The sequence below is a fragment of the Lonchura striata genome, chromosome 6 (genome assembly GCF_050655825.1).
Source record: "Lonchura striata isolate lonStrDom1 chromosome 6, ASM5065582v1, whole genome shotgun sequence".
In the NCBI taxonomy this organism is placed as follows: Eukaryota; Metazoa; Chordata; class Aves; order Passeriformes; family Estrildidae; genus Lonchura; species Lonchura striata.
Window position 1 is genome coordinate 29,601,475 of NC_140708.1, and position 19,597 is coordinate 29,621,071.

A 19,597-nucleotide genomic window follows, 5' to 3' on the forward strand; every position below is an offset into this window, starting at 1 on the left:
TCTAGGCCTTTTCTATGCTTAAAAGCCCCATTTCTACCAGCAAAAAAGTCACTTTTCTGATTTAGCTTATAGCAGCTCTTGAATGGCAGAAGAATTGCCTGCCAGTAAAATTGCATCAAATTGCATAGGCTGTAGCTGGCATAAACAGATCAGCACAAAGGAATTGCACCACTAACTGAACTGAAATTGGTTAGAGTAGTAAAAACCCACAAGAAAAAGCTCTTCAGGTATGTAAACCACAAGCAGAAACAGAAAATATTGGCCCACTGTTAAACAGGAGAAGTGAAATAGCAACAATGTTTTAAAAGACTGAAGTTCAGCAAGGACAAATGTAAGGTCTTAAAGCTGGGAAGTTCAATCCAGGAGTGCAGGCCAGGCTGGGATCTACATGGTTGGGGAGCAGCTCTCTGGAAAGGGACCTGAGCATCCTGGTGGACAACAAGCTCAATATGAGTGAACATTCTGCTGCTGCAGCAAAGAAGGACAACAGGCTTATGTCACAAAGGCATCAGTAGCAGAGGTTATTCAGCACTTGTCACGCCACACATACAATGCTGTGCTCAGTTTGGTCCCTGCTATATAGAAAAGATAGACAGACTGGAGTGGGCCCAAAAGAGGGCCACAATGGTAAAGGATTGGGAAGCTTGCCATAGGAGGAAAGTCCGAAACTACTGGGTTTGTTTGGCTTTGGGAAAACAAGGCTGAGGAGAGAACTTATAACCATGTTCCAGTATTTAAATGGTGGTTAAAAAGAAGGTGGAGATTTTTTTTTTTTTACAAGGAATCACATGGCAAAGATGGAGGTAATAGGTTCAGGTTACTCCTGTGGAATTCTGATTGGACACAAGAGGAAGGTTGTTAACAACGAGAACATTTGGAAGGCATGGCAATAATCCCCCTGGGCAAGTGGTGCATTTCCTAACACTGGACATTCTTAAGATCTATTTGGACAGGATACCGGGCCATCTTGTCAAGATGGTGCTTTTGCTGAGAAAGGCTGGACAAGATGATCCTTGAGGTCCCCTTACAACCTTCTATTATATGATTCAGAGATTTAAAAGGTGTCATTCTAAAATCTAATCCCAAAGCCCTTGCAGGAGTGGTCCCATTAAAGGAACAGCAAATTTACTGTTTGCTCTCATATGTGGTCACCAATATAAGCAAATGGGAATGAAAGAAAGGATGGACCATAAAAATCTTGAGGTTTACTTCCAACATGGTATTCTCTGATCCTGACTGAGAAAGCTAAGCTGCCAAAACTTCTAGCCATTGATCAAATGGTTCCTGGGCAGGGGGGGAGGAGAAAGGCAGAAAGATGCTTTCCTGTCCTTATAAATAACTTAAATGTTCCTATGTACCTTAAGGAAACAAGAGAAAAAACAGTACTGGGTGGTATGTGAGATTTGAGGTTATGGCTCCAGTTCTAAGTTGGTGACTGGACTTTCAAGGGATTTGCACTGAGATAAAGAAATGGGAAATACCATAAGGACTCAGGCCTAACATTTACTTTTTGGCTTTCAGCTGGATATGAATCATAAAGAAAAAGTTTACTTCCCCAGTGTCATGCAGAATTAGGCGGATGTGTCAAAGGCACACAGTAAGAATAGCCTTGATTTAGACTCCAAAGACAAGCTCTGTTCTATTTTCAAATTAAAAAATGTGTGCCCATGAACTCTGACTGCAACCCAGTTCTAACTTGTGATAGATAAAAAATATCTCATTATCAGCTCAATATTATGATACATAACAGTCTACGGAATTAGTGCCATCAAAATAATTTCAGTTCAATACCTTGAAACTTATTTGAATTGGAATCTCCAATGCAGTATGAAGTGACATATGGAGGTACCTAATGCATCAAGTCACCCTTTAGGACTACTTTAGATTCTTTCTTTCTTGTGCCATTCTTTCGTTTTCCTTTTGTTGTACTTGAAAGGTTCATTGCTAAACTAGGACTTTGAGTGGGGATTTTAGCTTTGATTCTAAGTGGAGATGGCTTGTATTTAATATTGGTTTTAAATTGAAGGATTAATATCTTTCAGTGATTCTATGCCTGGCATAATGATTTTTCCATGCAATTAGAATATCTCTAGTGTCTTTTGTTTTGACATTGATATTTTTTCCCAATTAATTTAATTATTTAATTTTTAAAAAATTAATTGTTTAGCCAGCAGGGTTCAGTGAGTAGGGCAGAACCATTTACACTAAGCTAATTGTATGATAATTGTGTTAAATCTTGGTGCAATTTACCAGGGCTCATATGCAATCCTGTGATGATGTAGTAAGGAATCATATCTCAAAAACATGCAAGGTATGACTCACCTGTGTGTAGGTCTCTTGAGGGTCTACATGTCTACTTGAAAGTTTTGTGTAAGCTTTAATAATTCAATAGATATCTGAGGAATGTTCAGTTCTTGCCCTGGCTCTTCTCAGAAAGGAGTTGATTTTGTATTTCTGCATATTTTCAATACACTTCTAGGTGCATTAGTTTATTTTAGACCTTCTAATCTCAGTCCATCTAGAATTAGAAGATATCTATGCTATAGAAATTTGCAGCATGATAAACTGCTCTTAAAAACACACTGACATTTAGATTCTTTCCCTCCTCCCACATATGTTGCAATTCAAGTGTAAGAGAATAAAGTCTTCCCAGAAAAATAGCCTCTTTTTTTGGTATGTTTGTTTAAACATGGTTTTGAAAAAAATGGGTAGGAAGTATGCTGATCACTTTAATGTCACCAGGTGGAGATAATTGGCTGTTCTTTAGGGTGAGAAAATAATTTTCCAATAAAAATACTGCCAATATATCTGGCACTGAGAAATGGGGAGCAAAGCAGATTACCTAGTGAGCAAACAAAATTCTTTTGGTGAACAGTTTTCTTAGTGGAAGAGTTAATTTTTATTGACTCTTTGTGAAACTACCCCGCCCTCATAAATAAAACAGTTTTCCCATGATAAATGGTTCTGGACAGAAGCAAGGTACAAGTTTATTTGAGAAAATAACTTCTGGGGATCTGCACCATTTTTAGCTCATCTAATGATGTTTTGGTCAGAAATATTCAGTTGTTATTTACAAAGCTGAGGAAGTTGCAGGCAGAGTAAAAATCCCTTAGGGTTTTTAGGTGGTAAGTATACATGAATGCAGAATCTGTCTTACAGGTTTTTAAAAATAATTTATATATTTACTTGAGTTTGAGCTTGAAAGATAACTCTGGTGGGTCATCAGATGTCATCCCTCCTCATCATGCAAGATTGTTTAAACTGCACAAATACTATCCTTCATGGATGAGTTTCAAGCATAGTTTTGTGTCCTGCATTTTAATACATGTACTCCCAGTCCACGAAGTTTAGCATGCCTGAAGAGGTTGTTGTCTTCAAGTACAGGCTTATTGTGAGCTTTCTCCTACATTTGTAACCTCCTGCTATAGTGCAGGCCTGCTATTTCTGAAATGCAAGGAGCAGGAATATTGACACAGCCACCAGCATGGTGGTTTTGGGGGACTGGGAGACTGAGTTTCATTCATGTGTGTCTTCAAGGCGTTTTAATGAACTTTGGCAATTCACATAATAACTCTTTGTGTCCAGAACTCTTGTAGGATGAGAAGAGGATCACTGCCCTGGCTAGAAGCAGTTCTTCAGCATGTGTCCAATAAAGATTTAATACCATTCAAATGGTATTAAATAATGCCATATAAGAACCTAAGACATATCACTGTCATCTGTAATTTGCATCAGCAAAACAGAAACAGTGATCACCAAAGTGTTTTATTCAAATGCATTTTATTTGGTTTGAGCCCAGAATCCTGAGCATGGATACCTTGTATCATTAGACTGAAAATATTTTGTAAAATGCCCCAATCCTAAAGTTCTTAGTCAAAATTGCCCTTAACTTCAACATTAGTTTGCTAGAAAAAAGCTGGGACAAAAAGTTCAGGAATTGTTCCAGTAAATAATGACTGAAAACAACCTTGTTTACTCCTCATTCCTGTGTTCAGCATGTATCTGAGAAGGAAATAAATCTGCTGTGCACCCCAGGGTAAAGTATATTAATCAACCAGTTATCTTGTTAAGGGAAAATAAATGACTTGCTGTGCTGACTGAATACATTGCAGCGCACAGACTTTGCAGTGCTGTAGCAATCCGATACTGACTGTCAGCCATCCAGAATCTGCCAGAGAAGCTGAAATACTGCAGGAGTGCAGCAGCAGTGTGGCAATACATTCACAAGCCCATATTCTATAGGGTGGCCCAGAGCTAGGGGGACATCCTTAGTACTCATTCTTTGGCAGGTGTTCTTGTGCTAAGATAAGGCTGTTCTGCTCTTCCCTCAGCAGCAAGATATGGACAATCTACAGCATCACAGTCAGTGATGGATTATGATCTTGTATGACAGTTGTAACAACAGCAACCCCCCCCACAAAAAAAAAAAAAAAGTAATTCCATAAGAACAGACTAATTTTGTTTCATTCCAGATCTCTTATTTTCATTACTATGAATGGTGCTGTTGTTGAGGGAATACAGGCAGAAAGATGCTGCAGCTGTTAGAGAAAGGCAAGCAGAGTCACTGTGGCTGGTTGGGTTTTTTAGAAGGCTGGCTTAAAATGGTACATAGGAGGACACAATCAGGTGTAGAAAGAACCTCATTTCTCCACTTTTCTCTTGAGACATCCAGAAATGTGCTACTGAGTGCACAGGAGCCATGAACCTCAGTAGAGAGAGTCTCTACCAAGTGGGGTCCATCAGTCAGCCGAGTGCTGCACCTCTTGGAGGCTCAGAGCTCAAGGCTTCCCATGCCTGTCTAAGCAGATACAGCTGTAATCTTAAACAGGGGATGGGACACTTGAGCACAGCAGTTGTCTTTACATGGACATTAGGATTCACTGTCTTTCCCCTTCCTTTAGTCCTGTTTCTGTTTCTTTGAATTCTAAGAAGCAGGCAAGGGGAGCTGAAACAGAACTCCTTGAAGAATAGCAGAGACTCAGCTCTAATTACAGTGAGTTTGAAGGAAGCCATGCATTAAAACATTCATGATTTCAGAATTGCTATGTGTGTTTCTCAGATGTACTGTTATTTCTTAATAGGTTCCAAAGTGGAACAGGAGAACAGTCTTTCTTCCCTGAGGTATTTGACATATGCAGGGGAACTCTGCTGTCCTGTCAAAAAGATGTATGTAGGCTTTACTGCCTTGTTAGACAGGTATTGTAGATTTAAGTGGTGGCTTGACTTTGAGACAGCTGTTCAGAGGTGGCAATTCCAGAACACCAAAGGACTTGAAGCAAAGTGCTTTCATCTTTCAGAGAAATCTAAAGATCTAAGTCAAGCAGGTGACTAAAGAGATGTAGGTACCTAACTTAAAAATAGATATTTCTAGAAGGAGCTCTGCAATCTCTCTGACCCTTTGAGGTCATCTCTCAGATCAGTGTGAAGTGGAACAGGAGCTAGGTCTACTGGGAATCCTCACCCCAAGCTATCACCTGCAGTTAATTATCAACAGAGCTGTGATAATTCTTTGATTCATCTAAAATTTTAAAAATCTAAATGGCTATTGAATAGCTGAAATACATGCTGTTATACTGACATTAAAATACAGAGGTTTTTAAGTCAAATAGTCTAGAGATCTGAAGAAGAGACTTTGGGTTTTTTTTTTCTTAGAATCCTGCATAATGCAATTATTATACAGTAAAAGGTTCCTCATGATTTGCTTTGTAGACTTATTCACTTAGAATATTTAGAAACCTTGTTGATAAGATTTGTATCAACATCTGATCTCCTCCAGGTCACTTGAAGACAAACTGCTACTAGAATACAAAACAAAAGTCTGCTTAGAGCTCTCTTCATCCCAGATGTCAAGCTGCACGTACTGTGAAAATAGTTGGAATAATTACATCAACCCACGTCATGTCAGGGGTAATTCTCACCTTCAAGGAACAGCTCTCTTTCATGTGTGTATGTGTGTGTATTTCTGCTCACACATATAGAATAAGAGATAATTGATTTATAATCTTCTGCAATGTAAAGTAGAAATACTGTGATTAAATGAGCTACTCTGATTAATGATTTTATAAACTCTTGTGTAATGTCAATAGTAAAAAGGGTACTGTAGCTGTTACTTCAGCAAGACACATCCATGCCATTTTCTTTGGATAGATTCTTAACCTTGTGTCTCAGAGTTCAGAAGCTGAAAGGAGTATATGTATTTATTTGTCATTGGAAAAAATACTGTTTTCCTACACCCTTAATAGGGAAGATCTGATAGTAACAGTTTCTAGCAATAATAATAAAAATAAGTTGCAGCTGCACTCCAGGTGGAAATGTTCATACTTTGTTGTTTGTGGAAGATGGTGATACTGCAGCATTCAGCTCTTGCTGTTTCAAAAAGCCAAGGGTGAAGACCTTACAAGGTGTTCCAAGGTTTCTTTCCTCTCTCATTAAGCTGTTTTGAAAATGCCAGTCAATTTGGTGTAGTTTGCTCTGTGCCAAGGAAACGGAACTGCTCTTGAGAAGCATTATTATCAACTGGAGAAATAAGTCACAAGACAAGTGTGAGTAGTGCAGATTTCACCAAAGATGAGACTATCCCAGCCTTCCCTTCAAGCAGATGGTTTTCACAGGAAAACCCAAAACATCTAACACAGTGTTAGTGTTGCCTCAATGTCATCCTCTTTCAAACATAATTTATCCAATAACAAACCTCACACTGGTGAGAGATTAAGAAGTGTCTAGGTGATAATGAATACAGGAGCTGTTCTAGGGAACTGCATCCTTGCAAGGGTGTTTGCTGATGGATGTGGAATAGACAGGAAAGAGCAGGAGAAAGTGTTTACAGAGAAAGTTTATACTGCACATTTCTCATAGTGCTGGAAGCAACTTTCTTCTGTTATTATAAAATATCTGAAGGTCACCATATGCTAATTCTTTTCTTTACCTCATAAAACTTTTTAAGATAGATGTCTTGAGCCAACAGCTACTTCTAGGTGTACACAACAACACATAGCTTATACAGCTAAAATGACTGACTAGATATGTATGTCTATGTATGTGTATAATCCAGATTTCTGTGTCCTGTTTAACACTTATGAAGAGGAATCACCATCCCTAAGGATGCTCTGCTGCTGCCTGACATTGTAAACAAAATGCCTTTGGAGTCCAGCACAGCCCTGACATTTTGGTTATAGTGCCAATAAACAAGAAATCCCCCATGGCACGTTGACTGCCTTGTTATCCCCACCAAAGCCATGAAGAGCTATGGAGTGTTTGTATGGTTAGTGTATTGCCTTCTCCACCTCACTAATTAAAATAAGATTTTTTAATTTAGGTTGAATGTTTTAGGGACTGCTGCCATACACTTTTGTGCTACATCTTTATCTTCTTGAGTTTTTTCTTTAGCTCAGTTGCTGGAGACAGGAACTGGCATTAGTTAAATTTACTGTGATGCAAAATAATTTACTGTGATAATTTACCAAAATCTTTTGGTCATTTTTGTGTGTGGTTTTTTTTTTTTTTTTTTTTTTCTGTGGGTTTTTTTTTCTGTGGTTTTCTGTTTGTACTGTTTTTATGTTTTTTCTTTAGTAATTCATGTGATAGAAAGCTTTTGGTGCATGATAGGATTTTTGTGGGTCTGGTGGAGAAGGCTCTTGTGGTGCTGATATGCCATGTAAATTTGTTGAATTATTTATTTGGAAAGAACTGATAAAAATGAAGACTCTGCGACTGCAGGGCCTATTTCTGCTGTTAAATCATCTTCATTGAATGTATGGTCATCCATTATCTCTGGTTCAGGATAAAACCCTAACAAGATGTGCTATTTCCTGGTGTCATGGTGAGGAACAGGATGACACAAAATGGGGTCACATCTTTAGAGCTCTATTCCAGCCTGGGACTGGTGAATGCTTCCCACTCCCTGTCAATAGCTGTGAATGACTTGCTGTCACTTTGGGAATGTGTTTGATGGAACTGATGGTCCTTCTCACATGGAAAAGCAAATGGTGCTGTGCTGGTCAGCAGCCATATCTTCTTTTGAAGTGGGATTTGGCTGGCAGAAGTGATTCTTCTTGCTGAAGATGGAGCCAACTCATGACCACCTGTTCCTGGACAATCAACTGAAGTTTGCCAAATGCTAGCCAGTCTTCTGCAGAAGAAAATATTTTTTTCTCAATTTCCTATAGAGCAAGCAGGCAGGAGATCTACAGAATATGTCAGAGACAGCACCTAGTTAAATTTAGGGGAAAGAACCACTTACTTCCCCACCCTCCCTCTCCAAATTAATGGGTGAGAGATTTAGGGATGAAGAAAATTACTGTCATGGCTGGGCCTACAGACCAATCTGTGAGCTCCTCAGAGATCCCCTGGGAAACAAGTCCAAGGCAGGAAGGGCTATTCTAAAAATAATATGCCATTTTCTTAGCAGAATTTTTATAGCAGGTATTCACAGAGGTCCTGAAATTCTCTTTGGAATGCCTGAAATTTAACTGTAGTCCTCAGTCTGAGTGTCCCAGCATGCCCTACATACACAAAATGAATGTGCCATCATCTCTCCACCATCATCTTGGCTTAGTTTGTGTCATAGACCAGTGAAGCTTGTTGATGTTATGGGCTCAGTCCTACAGTCACACATCTGCTGAATTGGTGGAGGGATCCAGTAAAAAGCTTTGGCCTAGACATGATCTGATCACAGGTACATTACTCTTACAAGTGGAGGCTTAACAGCATGGATTTACAGAGATTTGATGGCTCTCCCTTCACCTCAGGAAGAAGAGTTGTGCCTCACTCTTTGTGACTCTAAGTTCCTTGATCTCAAAACCTCACAACTATAGTAAAATTTGTGGTTTTTTGGAAGCCTTATGTGAGGATGAAGGAAAATGTGAGGGGAGGAAGTTTGGGACGAACCAAAGAAACCCAGTTATAATGGATTGACCTAATCTATTACAGAAAACAAAGTTTTTCTTTATGAATTTGTGCTGATATTTTTTTCTTGGTAATTTCTGATTTCTTATGTGTAGAGATGGAAGAACCTGCCAATGTACCTTGTGACTCACATAGATTTACTCTTGTGGTTGGTGTTTTTAAATTAATTGAAATTAATTAATTTATTTTAAATTTATTTTTTGGAACCAGGGGTAAAATTTCAGAAATTAAAAAAATGCCAGCCTGTGAATACAAACTTCTGCTGAGGAGGAAAGAAGTATCCAGGGTTTTTTTTTAATATTTTGCTGACATACAGTGCTTCTAACCCAGTGACAAATTAATTGATGTAAAAGAGATGGACAGTGCTCAGCAAGGAAGGACAAGATATGCATGATAAGACATCGGTTCTGCCTCTGTTGGATTATGGATACAATATATATTGGACACCTAACGAGTCTCTGCTGCATAAAATAGATTCTCCTTACAATAGAATTGCATGCTTTGTCTCTAAATGAGGTTATTATACACACCATTGCACAGTGTTTGAAGCGCTTGGTTGGCTGTTCTAGAGGGTAGGGAGAGAAAAAAATGGGAAAAACAATTGCACTTAAGACCTTAAATCCATCAGTTACCCCATATTTATCCAAATTACCATTACACTATTACAAAATACAAATATATGATACATTCAGGGTTGAAATGCTAATATTGACTGGCCAGATTTTAACAAGGTGGATTTTTTCTTTTGCAGTTGTTTTTACCTTGCAGTAAAATCTTACTTCTTCAGAAAGAAAAGCTGGTAATGGGAATACCACCATGAAGTGGAATAATAACTCTTTTTTCAGACTGAATTATCAATTTAGTCTTTGCTGCATGCAAACCTCAGTCAGAGTCTCAGGAGGTTTTGATTCTTCCAGAGATAAATTGTGAGCAATTTAATTTATAAGGAATTCTTCCTCAGTAATCTGCAGAGTTTAAGGACAAGGCTTGCAAAAGTAAGGCATGATTTGAAATGATTCCATTTTGAGGTCCCAGCTTGTGACCATTGTAGTGCATAGTTTTCAGAAAATGATGAGGTCTAAAAACTCCAGACTCCTGCTCTTGAACACTGGACACCTAAAATTTTGCATCTTCAAAATAGCAAACCACTTCTGAAAACCCTGACTCAACCACTGAGAAAGACCAAATGTAGCAGTTTTAGATGATGTGATGGCACCATTTTCCACATCAATAGATGGATTCTGTGGTAAGAGTTGTAAAGAGACTTTATAAAAAATACAGTTAAAAGGGGCTTTGCCAAATGCAGTGTAAATAATCACCTATCCTACCTTCTTCTTGGGGTTTTTTTCTTTCTCAGTTAAATCTTTTGTCTGCTAGTCTCATTTTAAATTCCAGTTTTCAATGTACCTGAAAAGGAACTGATCTTACTAAATAATACTATTTAATGATCTTAGTTTTCCAGGGTAGATAGTAAAACTATTGTAATGTGCAAAAATATAAAGGTGGCTTTTTTCAGAGCTTTATTCGTCAGACTAAAAACAGGTATATTCTCAAAACACAGCTGAAAGCAGCATTTCAGTACAGAAAGCTGTAAGTGGGTCCATGGTGTGGTTTCTTTTCAGGCATGGCAATATCCAACTCCCACAAGTATTACTGTTCCAACATAAAGGACAAGGACACACATGACAAAAATTACTTGGTAATTGTGCTAGTTATAATTGTTGCTGTTTATAATTTCTTTCCCTTTCCCAGAGCCCCTGCAGTTAAACCAAAAGGTTATATATATATAAATATCTGTGTGTGTGTACATGTGCTTTGCAGGATTTTCTTTGAAGGAAGTAACTCTTTTGTACAGTCCTTTGCTGACATTTCTATAGCCATCTCACATCCTGTTGGGTGAAGCTGTGATCCTTAATGTAAGGCAATGTGACTCATAAGAAGAAAGATTGCAATATGCACAGTTTCTAGTGATTAATTTCCCAGCCCTGGATACTCTTCCAGTAAGTGCTGAGGCAGTGAGTGCTTGCTGGTGATGGTGTTTAAGAGCATTTCATTCATGGTTTGAAGTAGCTGGATATTTATCTTAATGAGCTCTCTCATTGCTATCACAACAACTTTAAATACCTTATGGCTAGTGAGGAAAGCCTGACACCCAGGCAGATTTGTTTCTCCAAATACCTTCCTGACTGAGTTGCAATTTTCAGTGAGGTTGATTTCCTCTCAGGCTGTGCTGCTGTATTAGTAATTTAATGAGAGCTGCACCTCTTGTCCCTTCCTTAGGAAAAGGAGAAGCTGTATGTGGAGCTGAGGCACGTGCTGGCCCGGCAGCCTGGGCCCGAGGCCACGGAGCAGCTGCAGCAGTACCGGAACATCCTCCGCGAGAAGACGAAGCAGATCAAAGTAAGAGGTGTAGTGCATTAGACCAGGAAAGCAGGGTTATCACTGCTGTCCTCAAGGGAAAACACAGAGCAGTAAATTAACTTTTTTTTTTTTTTTTTTTTTGCACATTATGCTACTTTGTTTAATTAAAATAGAGGAAAAGTCTTATTATAATATGAGTTATCAGAACAATGCTGTAAATATGTTTTTTGCATGGGTATTCTGGAATACTGCCAGCTTTTCATTCAGCTTATTCTCCTTCCCTTTATCTTAAACTGTTAATATCTTTAAGAAGCAAATCAAAGCAATTTTGTTTTCTTTTTAACACACTAGTGGGAATATACTGAGAATCCAGTCTTAAGTTACTGATACTTCTCTTGCCATGTGTATGTGTATATTTAGATTTGCAGATTTTGTGGAGATAACAAGAGGAACCTGTTCTAACCCCTTGTCAGTTGGAGGGAGGAGTTCCTGCTTCCAAAAGAATATTTTAGAAAATTTTAAAAGCATAATATTAAAAAGTGATTCTTTGATAGAATTCTATGGTATTCTATGAATAAGCTGATCTTCTATTCTTGCCTGCATGAGAGATCAGTCTCCCCAGGAGTTCATCTACTTCTGCAGCTCCTCTCTCTGTTGAAGTCATCATCTCCTGCTCACTGCATCATAATCACGTCTATACTAACCACGAGGAAAAAAATGCAGGAGCAGATGGGCCCTTAGGAAACAAAGAGGCTGTTATGCAAATCTTAGCTTTCCATGGAGAAGAAAAACAATGTAGAAAATGTAAAATAGAAGCCAGAGTTTAGCTAAACTGAATGTGATTTGAAGTTCTCCACACGGTCCTTATTTGTCCTTAATGCCGTCAATTGCTGCTTTGTATTTCAGGCACAGCATGATGGCATGCATGCCATTTTGGGGTGCCAGGTCAAGCTATTACCCTTTTGAAAGAAAGAAGGTGCACTATGCATGCTTCTCTGTTTTTTAAATTTTACTGATTCACATATAAGTGGCTTTGTATTCATATTTGCAGTGCCTTGTACTACTTTTCTGTGTGGACTGAATTACTCCACTTAGCAGTGCATCCCTGTGAATAAACCCCATTATTATAAAATAATTCCCTGATTTATTAAGACCTTAACTTTGGATTTTTGCCCAGCTTTATGTCCCAGAAATTAAGAGCTAATGTATCTATTACTGCCATTCCCGTAAAGCTTGGAGCATTGTATTATGGTTAAATGGCATAACCTTTATTTTGTAAGATGTTTTTAGGTGAACAGAGGTGAGATCAAATGAAACATCAAGTGGAAAAAGAATTGTGGTAGAAAATGATCAAGTCTTACATCATCAAATATAAAAGGAGAAAGTGCTTGTAAAAGTACTCAATTATGTGTAAGTGAAGCAACATCTCCTGTTTCTGCTGTTTGTGTTTTGTTTATTAGGCTTTGTCCTCAGAACTGAGCATGTGTGAAATGCAGAGCAAAGAATACAAAAATGAAATTGAAAGACTTAACAATGAGCTTCTGGAAGTGAAAAAGAAATATCTGTCTCAGAAACGCAAGGAGCAACAGAAGAAGTATGGGAAAACAGTTTTGTCTACACAACTTTCTGCATAAGCTAGATTTTTGGTTTAGACCCTTTGGATCAGAATGTGGCCAAATTTGACTGAGGTGATACAGTTTTGTTGCCTAATTTTCCTGAATGTTATCCTCCATGTTCCTTCAGTCTGGTCTATGGCCAGGACAAGAACATCCATCAGAGATGTTGCTGAACACGTTCTGCAGTCCAGTTAAATTATTCATCCCAATGAGATGGTGCCCAGAGAACACAGATTAGTGTCTTGTCTCTGACATCAAAGCATAGATTTATAGAGCAGTTTGGGTTGGAAGGGACATTTAAAGGCCATCTAGTCCAACCCCCCTGCAATGAGCAGGGACATCTCCATCCTGATGAGGTGCTCAGAGCCCCAGTCTGACCTTGAATGTTTCTGGGATGGGGTATCTCTCACCTCTTTGGGCAACTTGGGCCAGTCTTTCACCACCCTCATAACAGAAAATTTCCTTCTTATATCTAGTCTAAATCTACCTTCCTTTAATTAAAACCCCTTATCCCTTATCCTGTTGCAGCAGGATTTCTGGGGTGTGAGTGCACATGGCTGGCTCATGTCACCCACAGCACCCCCAGGTCCTTCTGGGCAGGGCTGCTCTCCATCTGCTAATCCCTCAGCCTGGATTGATGCCATGGCTTGCCCTGACTCAGGTGCAGCAACTCACACTTGGTCTCATGGACTCTCAAGAGATTCCCATGGGCCCACTTCTTGAGCTTATCCAGGTACCTCTGGATAGTATTCCATCCCTCAGGTGAGTCAGCTGCCCCATTCAGCTCATCATCTGAAAACTTGCTGAGGGTGGGCATTACTTTTAACGAGAGATTTCTTAGATTTCTGCTGTGAGATGATGTGATCTGTTACCAAGTTTTCTGTATGCACAGAATGAGTCTTTCCACTCATTTCCATCCTCAGCCTGTGCCTTCCTCACACACTAAAGCCAATGGTTCTCTTCTACAGCTGAATATAATTCAGAGTTGCCTTTATCAATTCTTTAATTTCAGACAACAAATTATTTGATGACTAAATTAGCAAAATAATCAGTGATAAACAGTGACTTTTGTCCATCTGCAAATTGCATAATGTTACCTTAATGTTTGGAATTACCAACAATTTTGCAATGCTAATGGCCTTTCTTGAGCTTTAGGATCAATATGTGTGTTTACCATAATGCCTGATAATCCATTTCCAGCAGCTAAGTGTCTCCTTCACAGTAGATTTGATATTTCTATTTTGGATTCTGGCATCATGTCTCTTTCTGTTCATAAAATGAGGAGAAGTTCACCCACATTTTATTGTTATATCTTACCTAGAATTAATTTCTGTCATAAAAACTCCACTTGTTAAGGACATAATTGCTTTAAAATAAAAAATACTGAGTAAGTTGATGGTGGCTGAATGGGGGCATGCTATGCAGTAAAAGGAATTTCATATTGAAAGTCATTTAGTGCTGTTTATAGGACCAGGATAGATACCTGCCACTGATGCCACTGTAGTCTGTTGAGTATTGGTGTCTTTGTGACATCTGTGTTTTGGAAGCACATTCAGGTGCTGTTAGTGGTGCTTCTGCAGGCTGGCATCATCTTGTGGCCCCCACCACAGCCTCAGCAGGCAGCAGCCCTGTGCTTTCAGCCCTGGCTTGCACCTCTCTCATTTTGTGGCAACCAAGGGGTGCTGCTGGGCTTTGCTCTCCCCTGCCCCTTATTGCTTTGTACCCCAGTCAAGCTTGTTGGGATGCATCCTGCTTTGAAGCACCCAGAGGCATAACTGAGCATGTCAGCCCTGGGTAACTGCAACTTCTGCTGTTTTTAGGCTGTGCTTTGTGTTGGCAAGGGAAAACAACCTTGTGCAGCCCTCCTTCTCCAGCTTCCCAGGTGTGCAATGCACATTGCTGGCTTTCTGCACAGAGAGAACCTGTTGTGTAGTCAGATTCTTCCCCAAAGAGTCCTCTTCCCTGCCATCCAGCCATCCCACACCCCTGCTGCTTCAGGCAGGGCTGGACAGGCAGTGCCTGCTGTGTGGATGCTGGCCAAAGAGCCAGAGCCATTTGATTCATACAATCTCAGATATCTCTAAATCCCAACTGACAGAAAACCACTGGCTTGATTCTCTATCTTGCTGGCTAATGTTAACATCATGTCTGAAATAAATGTAGCTGGTTTTGCTAATAAAAAGAGGATCCTCTCAGGACAATAGCATTAACACCATTATTGACTACCCTAGTATGAAAGAGAATTAATACTCCCAGATAACCTTACACAAAGTTATCATCTAAAGTGTTTATTGATTTGCACAAGATAGCTTTGAGTTGTGATTTAACACTGTGGTACTGAATAAATGCAGCTTTGTATGTGATACTGAAGGAATATAGTGGCAGCAGGAATTTAGTTTTGTTTTGTGTTAAAAATGAAAATTCAGTGTTTAAGATTTTGGTTGTGAATTTGAATTCTTTTTCAGCTCTCTGATTCTGAATGTTTCTTTTCCCAGTTGTCTTAGCTATTCTCTTCCTATTTTAACTTCAGCTTCTTGAACCCTTTCTGCATCACTATTTTCCTAGTTGCTTCTAGCACCAGGATCCCATTTTGATCTTGATAAGGATTTGTGAGAAAATATGAAGCTTAAATCCACACCAGAGACCTAATCCAGCATATATGTAAATAACTGCACTGAGTGATGTCAATAGTATCTGGGAGCTTTTGCACGTGGCTGGTTGCACATTAATTCTGCATAATATATTATAGTATTTAGTTGCATGGAATTTTCCATACTGATGAGCACATCTGTTTGTTGTCTCCATGGGAGCATGAGGAAAAAATGAACATGGATTGTGGATCATTTTCTCTCCCCAGACTCGGAAGCCCAATAGTGAGATGAGATAAGCCATCTAAATACTGAACATCAGTTGCTGGTGCTGTCAGCTGGCATATCCACTAGGGCTACATTGATACAACTAAAACCAGTTATAAATGGTTTTTGTTGTTAAATTCATCTGTGCCATCTTTTGGCTATTCTCCTACCTCTGTATGGGTCAAATTTGGAAAAGGATGCATAACTAGACATCTGACACACTTTCTCTGAACTTCTTCCCATCCTGACAGTTATTTAGGGGCAAACAGAAAAGTAGTAATTACAGAAGTGTTTTCTTTTCCCATAATGGGGACTCAGCAAAGATACTCATGTGACAAAGGCTGGATTTTGTGTCTCAGTGACTGTGAAAGAAACTAATGGTACTGACCTTCTTTGTAAAGCCTTGAGACTTCTGCTGTTATGATGAACCAGAAGTTCATAAATCTCCACTTGGTTAATCTTAAGTATCTCAGGACCTCTCTCTGAAGCATCCAGGAATATCGCAGTGAGGTTGGAGTATTGCCAACTAGTATCTTTGTAGTGCTCTGCTTACCTCCCCAGCTTTGTGAGAGTGGAACCAGCTAACACTCGTTCCCTCATCTTGAGGCCTTCTGGATTCTCAGATGGAGCAACTCCCTGGGGCTGTCAGTGCACCTACAGCACACTGCTAGTTTTCTGCAAATGTCACAGACAGGGCAATTATCACTGGAACTTTGTTAAAATGTGAAGACAGATAGCACTATATATTCATTAAAATTCAACAAAGGACCAAAACCTCCCCATTGTGCCTTTGATGAATATAGCTGTTTGTTTGAAAACAGGCATATTCCAGCTAGAACAGGATGGTGATTAGAAATCTGAAGTCATGGAGCTCATGTATGTACTTGCTCTAATGAGGTGCTCTGACCGTTTTAGGTAGTAGCACAAAGAGAGCTCATTTAGTTCTAATATTTAATAATTCCAAACCCCATCAGTAATTTTGTAATTAGATCCAAACAGACACCTAGTCTTGGAAGTTCAGCTTAACAGACTTTAATCAATGCTTTTAAAATGATCTCTTGATACATGGTTGCATCAAAGAAACTCTGGAGGACACAGATTTCCTTAGTTTGTAAACATCTCTGGGCTGCAGAATGAAATATGAATTTTCTATTTCTTTGTTTCTATTTAAAGGGAGAAGGAGCAATCCAGCATTGATATGAGGACAAGATTACCACCCCTCAGGACTGATGTACCTCACTTCAACACAGGAGACTTTCCTTCAAGCAAATCCATTCCCAAAATTGCAGTCTAGGAATGCACTCATCTAGTTGCATTTCTGTTCCCAGTTTCTTGTTTGAGAAACTGTAATTTTAAGAGTTTGAGAATCTACTGAAATCACTATATCACCTTCAGGAAAAAAAATTATATTGTATATAATAAAACACATTTTTACATTGGAATTACATTTCATATTGCATTTACATATTTTACATTTTATATTGGAATTAACATAGTTCTTTTTACAAACTGTGTACTAAATCTGCCCATTTGATGCCAGCAGACGCCTGCACGGATGTAAATGGATAGTGGAGATAGTTCTTCTTCAATATTGTGTCTCTATTTAGCACTGTAACACCACAAAATGCCTTAATATGTAGTTATTTCTCTTTTATCTACCTCAGTTGTAAGCACACACTCCATTTATCTTCTGACTCAAAGCACCTGAAAGAAATGAGAATACAGAAAAGAAGAAAAATTAATAGGCTGATGTTTCAAGCCCTGCTGAGCAAATGCAAAATTAACAAGTTTTTACTTGGATGTACATATGTAGCAGTTCTCTGTGTAGGTAGTGTATAATAGGGTTTATGCAGTGTTTGCTACAGTTGTTAGGAAGATCAAGGCAGTTTGTGGCCACAATGTACATTATTAAGAGCATCATTGTGTTTACTCTGGTAGATATAAAGTGACATAATTATGTCTGTTCAATTTGGGGGGACTGTGCACACTTGCTGGGACATGCTGTTCTGCCACACAAATCCTTCCGAGTGATTAAAACTTGGACTCAAAACATGGCAAACTTTATGCTTTAATTTCTAGACACTTGGGCATTTTTGTAACTTTTAGAAATTGTTTTTGTAATACAGCAGGAGCCCTCCAACCTTTTCAGCCAAAAGAGATTTAATTACCATTCATTAACAAGTGAAATAACAAAGTCACGGCATGAGGTGCTGAAGTATATAAAACTTTCAAGCTGTAAAATAAAATGTTTTGAAACCGATTTGAACGTGGAAGTTTTTTTCCCTGCCTGGGGGATAAAAATACTTGTCCAAAGAGATATGCTGATAAATATTTCACATCCAGAAAAAAAAAACCAAAAAACCCTTTGCAAAGATTTTGTTCTTTTCTTTGGTGGAATACATAATTAAATATTAAAGCTACTGTGGGAAACTTTAATGGAAGTGTTTAATTCAAAAGAATCAAGTTAAATACGACAGGGATCTACTTTGCTTTTACATTGGGGACCAGAACACTTAGTCATCAGATCCATTGTATTTTTCTTTTGTCCCCAAAATAGCTATTATTGCTTTTCTCATTGTCAAGTGCATTATGCTAAAGTTATCATTTTAGGGCAGTCATGCTGTCAGAATAGTGTCTTTTGTGTATCTGAAATGTCCTTATAGGTGGAATAATTGACAATAATTGACATGGGCACTTGAGTCTGATGGAATCCCAAGTAGGTTTTATTGAAGCTCTTAAAAGTTAGTATTTGCTAAGGTCCTGAGTATCCTGCCTGGAGCTGGATTCTGCTGTGCTTACACTGGCAAGTAATTTGTATTGAAATAAATCATCAAAGATGCATTTATTAATTCACATGAACTAGAGGCACAGTTGGACTCCAAGAACCCCGTCACTCTGTAGAGAAACTGCTGATGAATTACACTCCAAAATGTACAGTGTACCCCCTAACTCATCCAGAGATAATCCAAGTCTGTGTACATCTCCCACAGAATCACAGAATCATTTAGGTTGGACAAAACCTCCAGGATCATCCAGTTCCACCTTTGGCTGAATACCAGCATGTCAGCTAAACCAGGGCACTACGTGTAACGTCCTGTGGTTTCTTGAACAACTCTTGAGCAGGTGGTGGCTCCACCACCTCCCTGGGCAGCCTGTTCAGTGCTTAACCACCCTTTCCATAAAGAAATTCTTCCTGGTGTCCAACCTGAGCCTCCCATGGCACAGCTTGAGGCTGTATCCTCTTGTCCTGTCACTTGTTACCTGGGAGAAGAGGCTGAGCCCCAGCCTCTCTCAGGTACAACTCCTTTAAGGTAGTTGGAGAATGATAAGGTCATCCTGAGCCTTCTTTTCTCCAGGCTTAGCTCCCCCAGCTCCTTCAGCAGCTCATTACAGAACTCTCTAGACCCTTCCCCAGCTCCATTACCCTTCTCTGAACACACTCCAGCTCCTCAATGTCTTTCTTGGGGTGAGGGACCCAGAACTGGACACAGCACTTGAGGAGTGGCCTTACTAGTGTGATCTCACTTTATTTATGTTTGTTACCAGGGTTTAGGAGACAAATTATCTCAGTGGTCTGGGAAAAGGAGGGGAAGCCAAGCAGATGGAATTTGTTCCCTACTTTCATATATTTTTATGAGTACAGTAGTAAAACAGATAATTTTCTGTCTTTACCTCTATTTAATAGTAGCTTGTACTGCATGAGTAAGAAGCTTTTCTGTAAATTATTCTTGACCTAAGTTTTTCCTGTCTTTAAAATGCTTGGGATGGTATTTATCTAAAGACTTGCAAAGATAAATTTACTTACATTGAAAAGATGGCTAGTTATCTAGATTAAACAAAAAATGTAGGGGACTGCAAAAT

At 39.0% G+C, this 19,597-nt stretch overlaps 1 protein-coding gene across 5 annotated transcripts in view; it reads left to right on the forward strand.

The window, feature by feature from the left end:
- The window catches only part of CFAP58 (cilia and flagella associated protein 58), a 57,218-nt gene extending 39,222 nt beyond the window's left edge, over positions 1 to 17,996 (forward strand). For 2 of the 5 annotated variants that reach the window (XM_085582755.1, XM_021536293.3), the window contains 3 exons: positions 11,185 to 11,304; positions 12,726 to 12,859; positions 16,910 to 17,996. In XM_085582755.1, coding sequence (XP_085438881.1) covers positions 11,185 to 11,304; positions 12,726 to 12,859; positions 16,910 to 17,030 — 375 coding nt within the window. In that variant the 3' untranslated portion in view covers positions 17,031 to 17,996. Of the gene's footprint in view, positions 1 to 11,184; positions 11,305 to 12,725; positions 12,954 to 13,409; positions 13,644 to 16,909 lie in introns of all 5 variants that reach the window. The other 3 variants (XR_014956162.1, XR_014956163.1, XR_014956161.1) reach the window with 3 other exon arrangements.
- Positions 17,997 to 19,597: the final 1,601 nt, after the last annotated feature.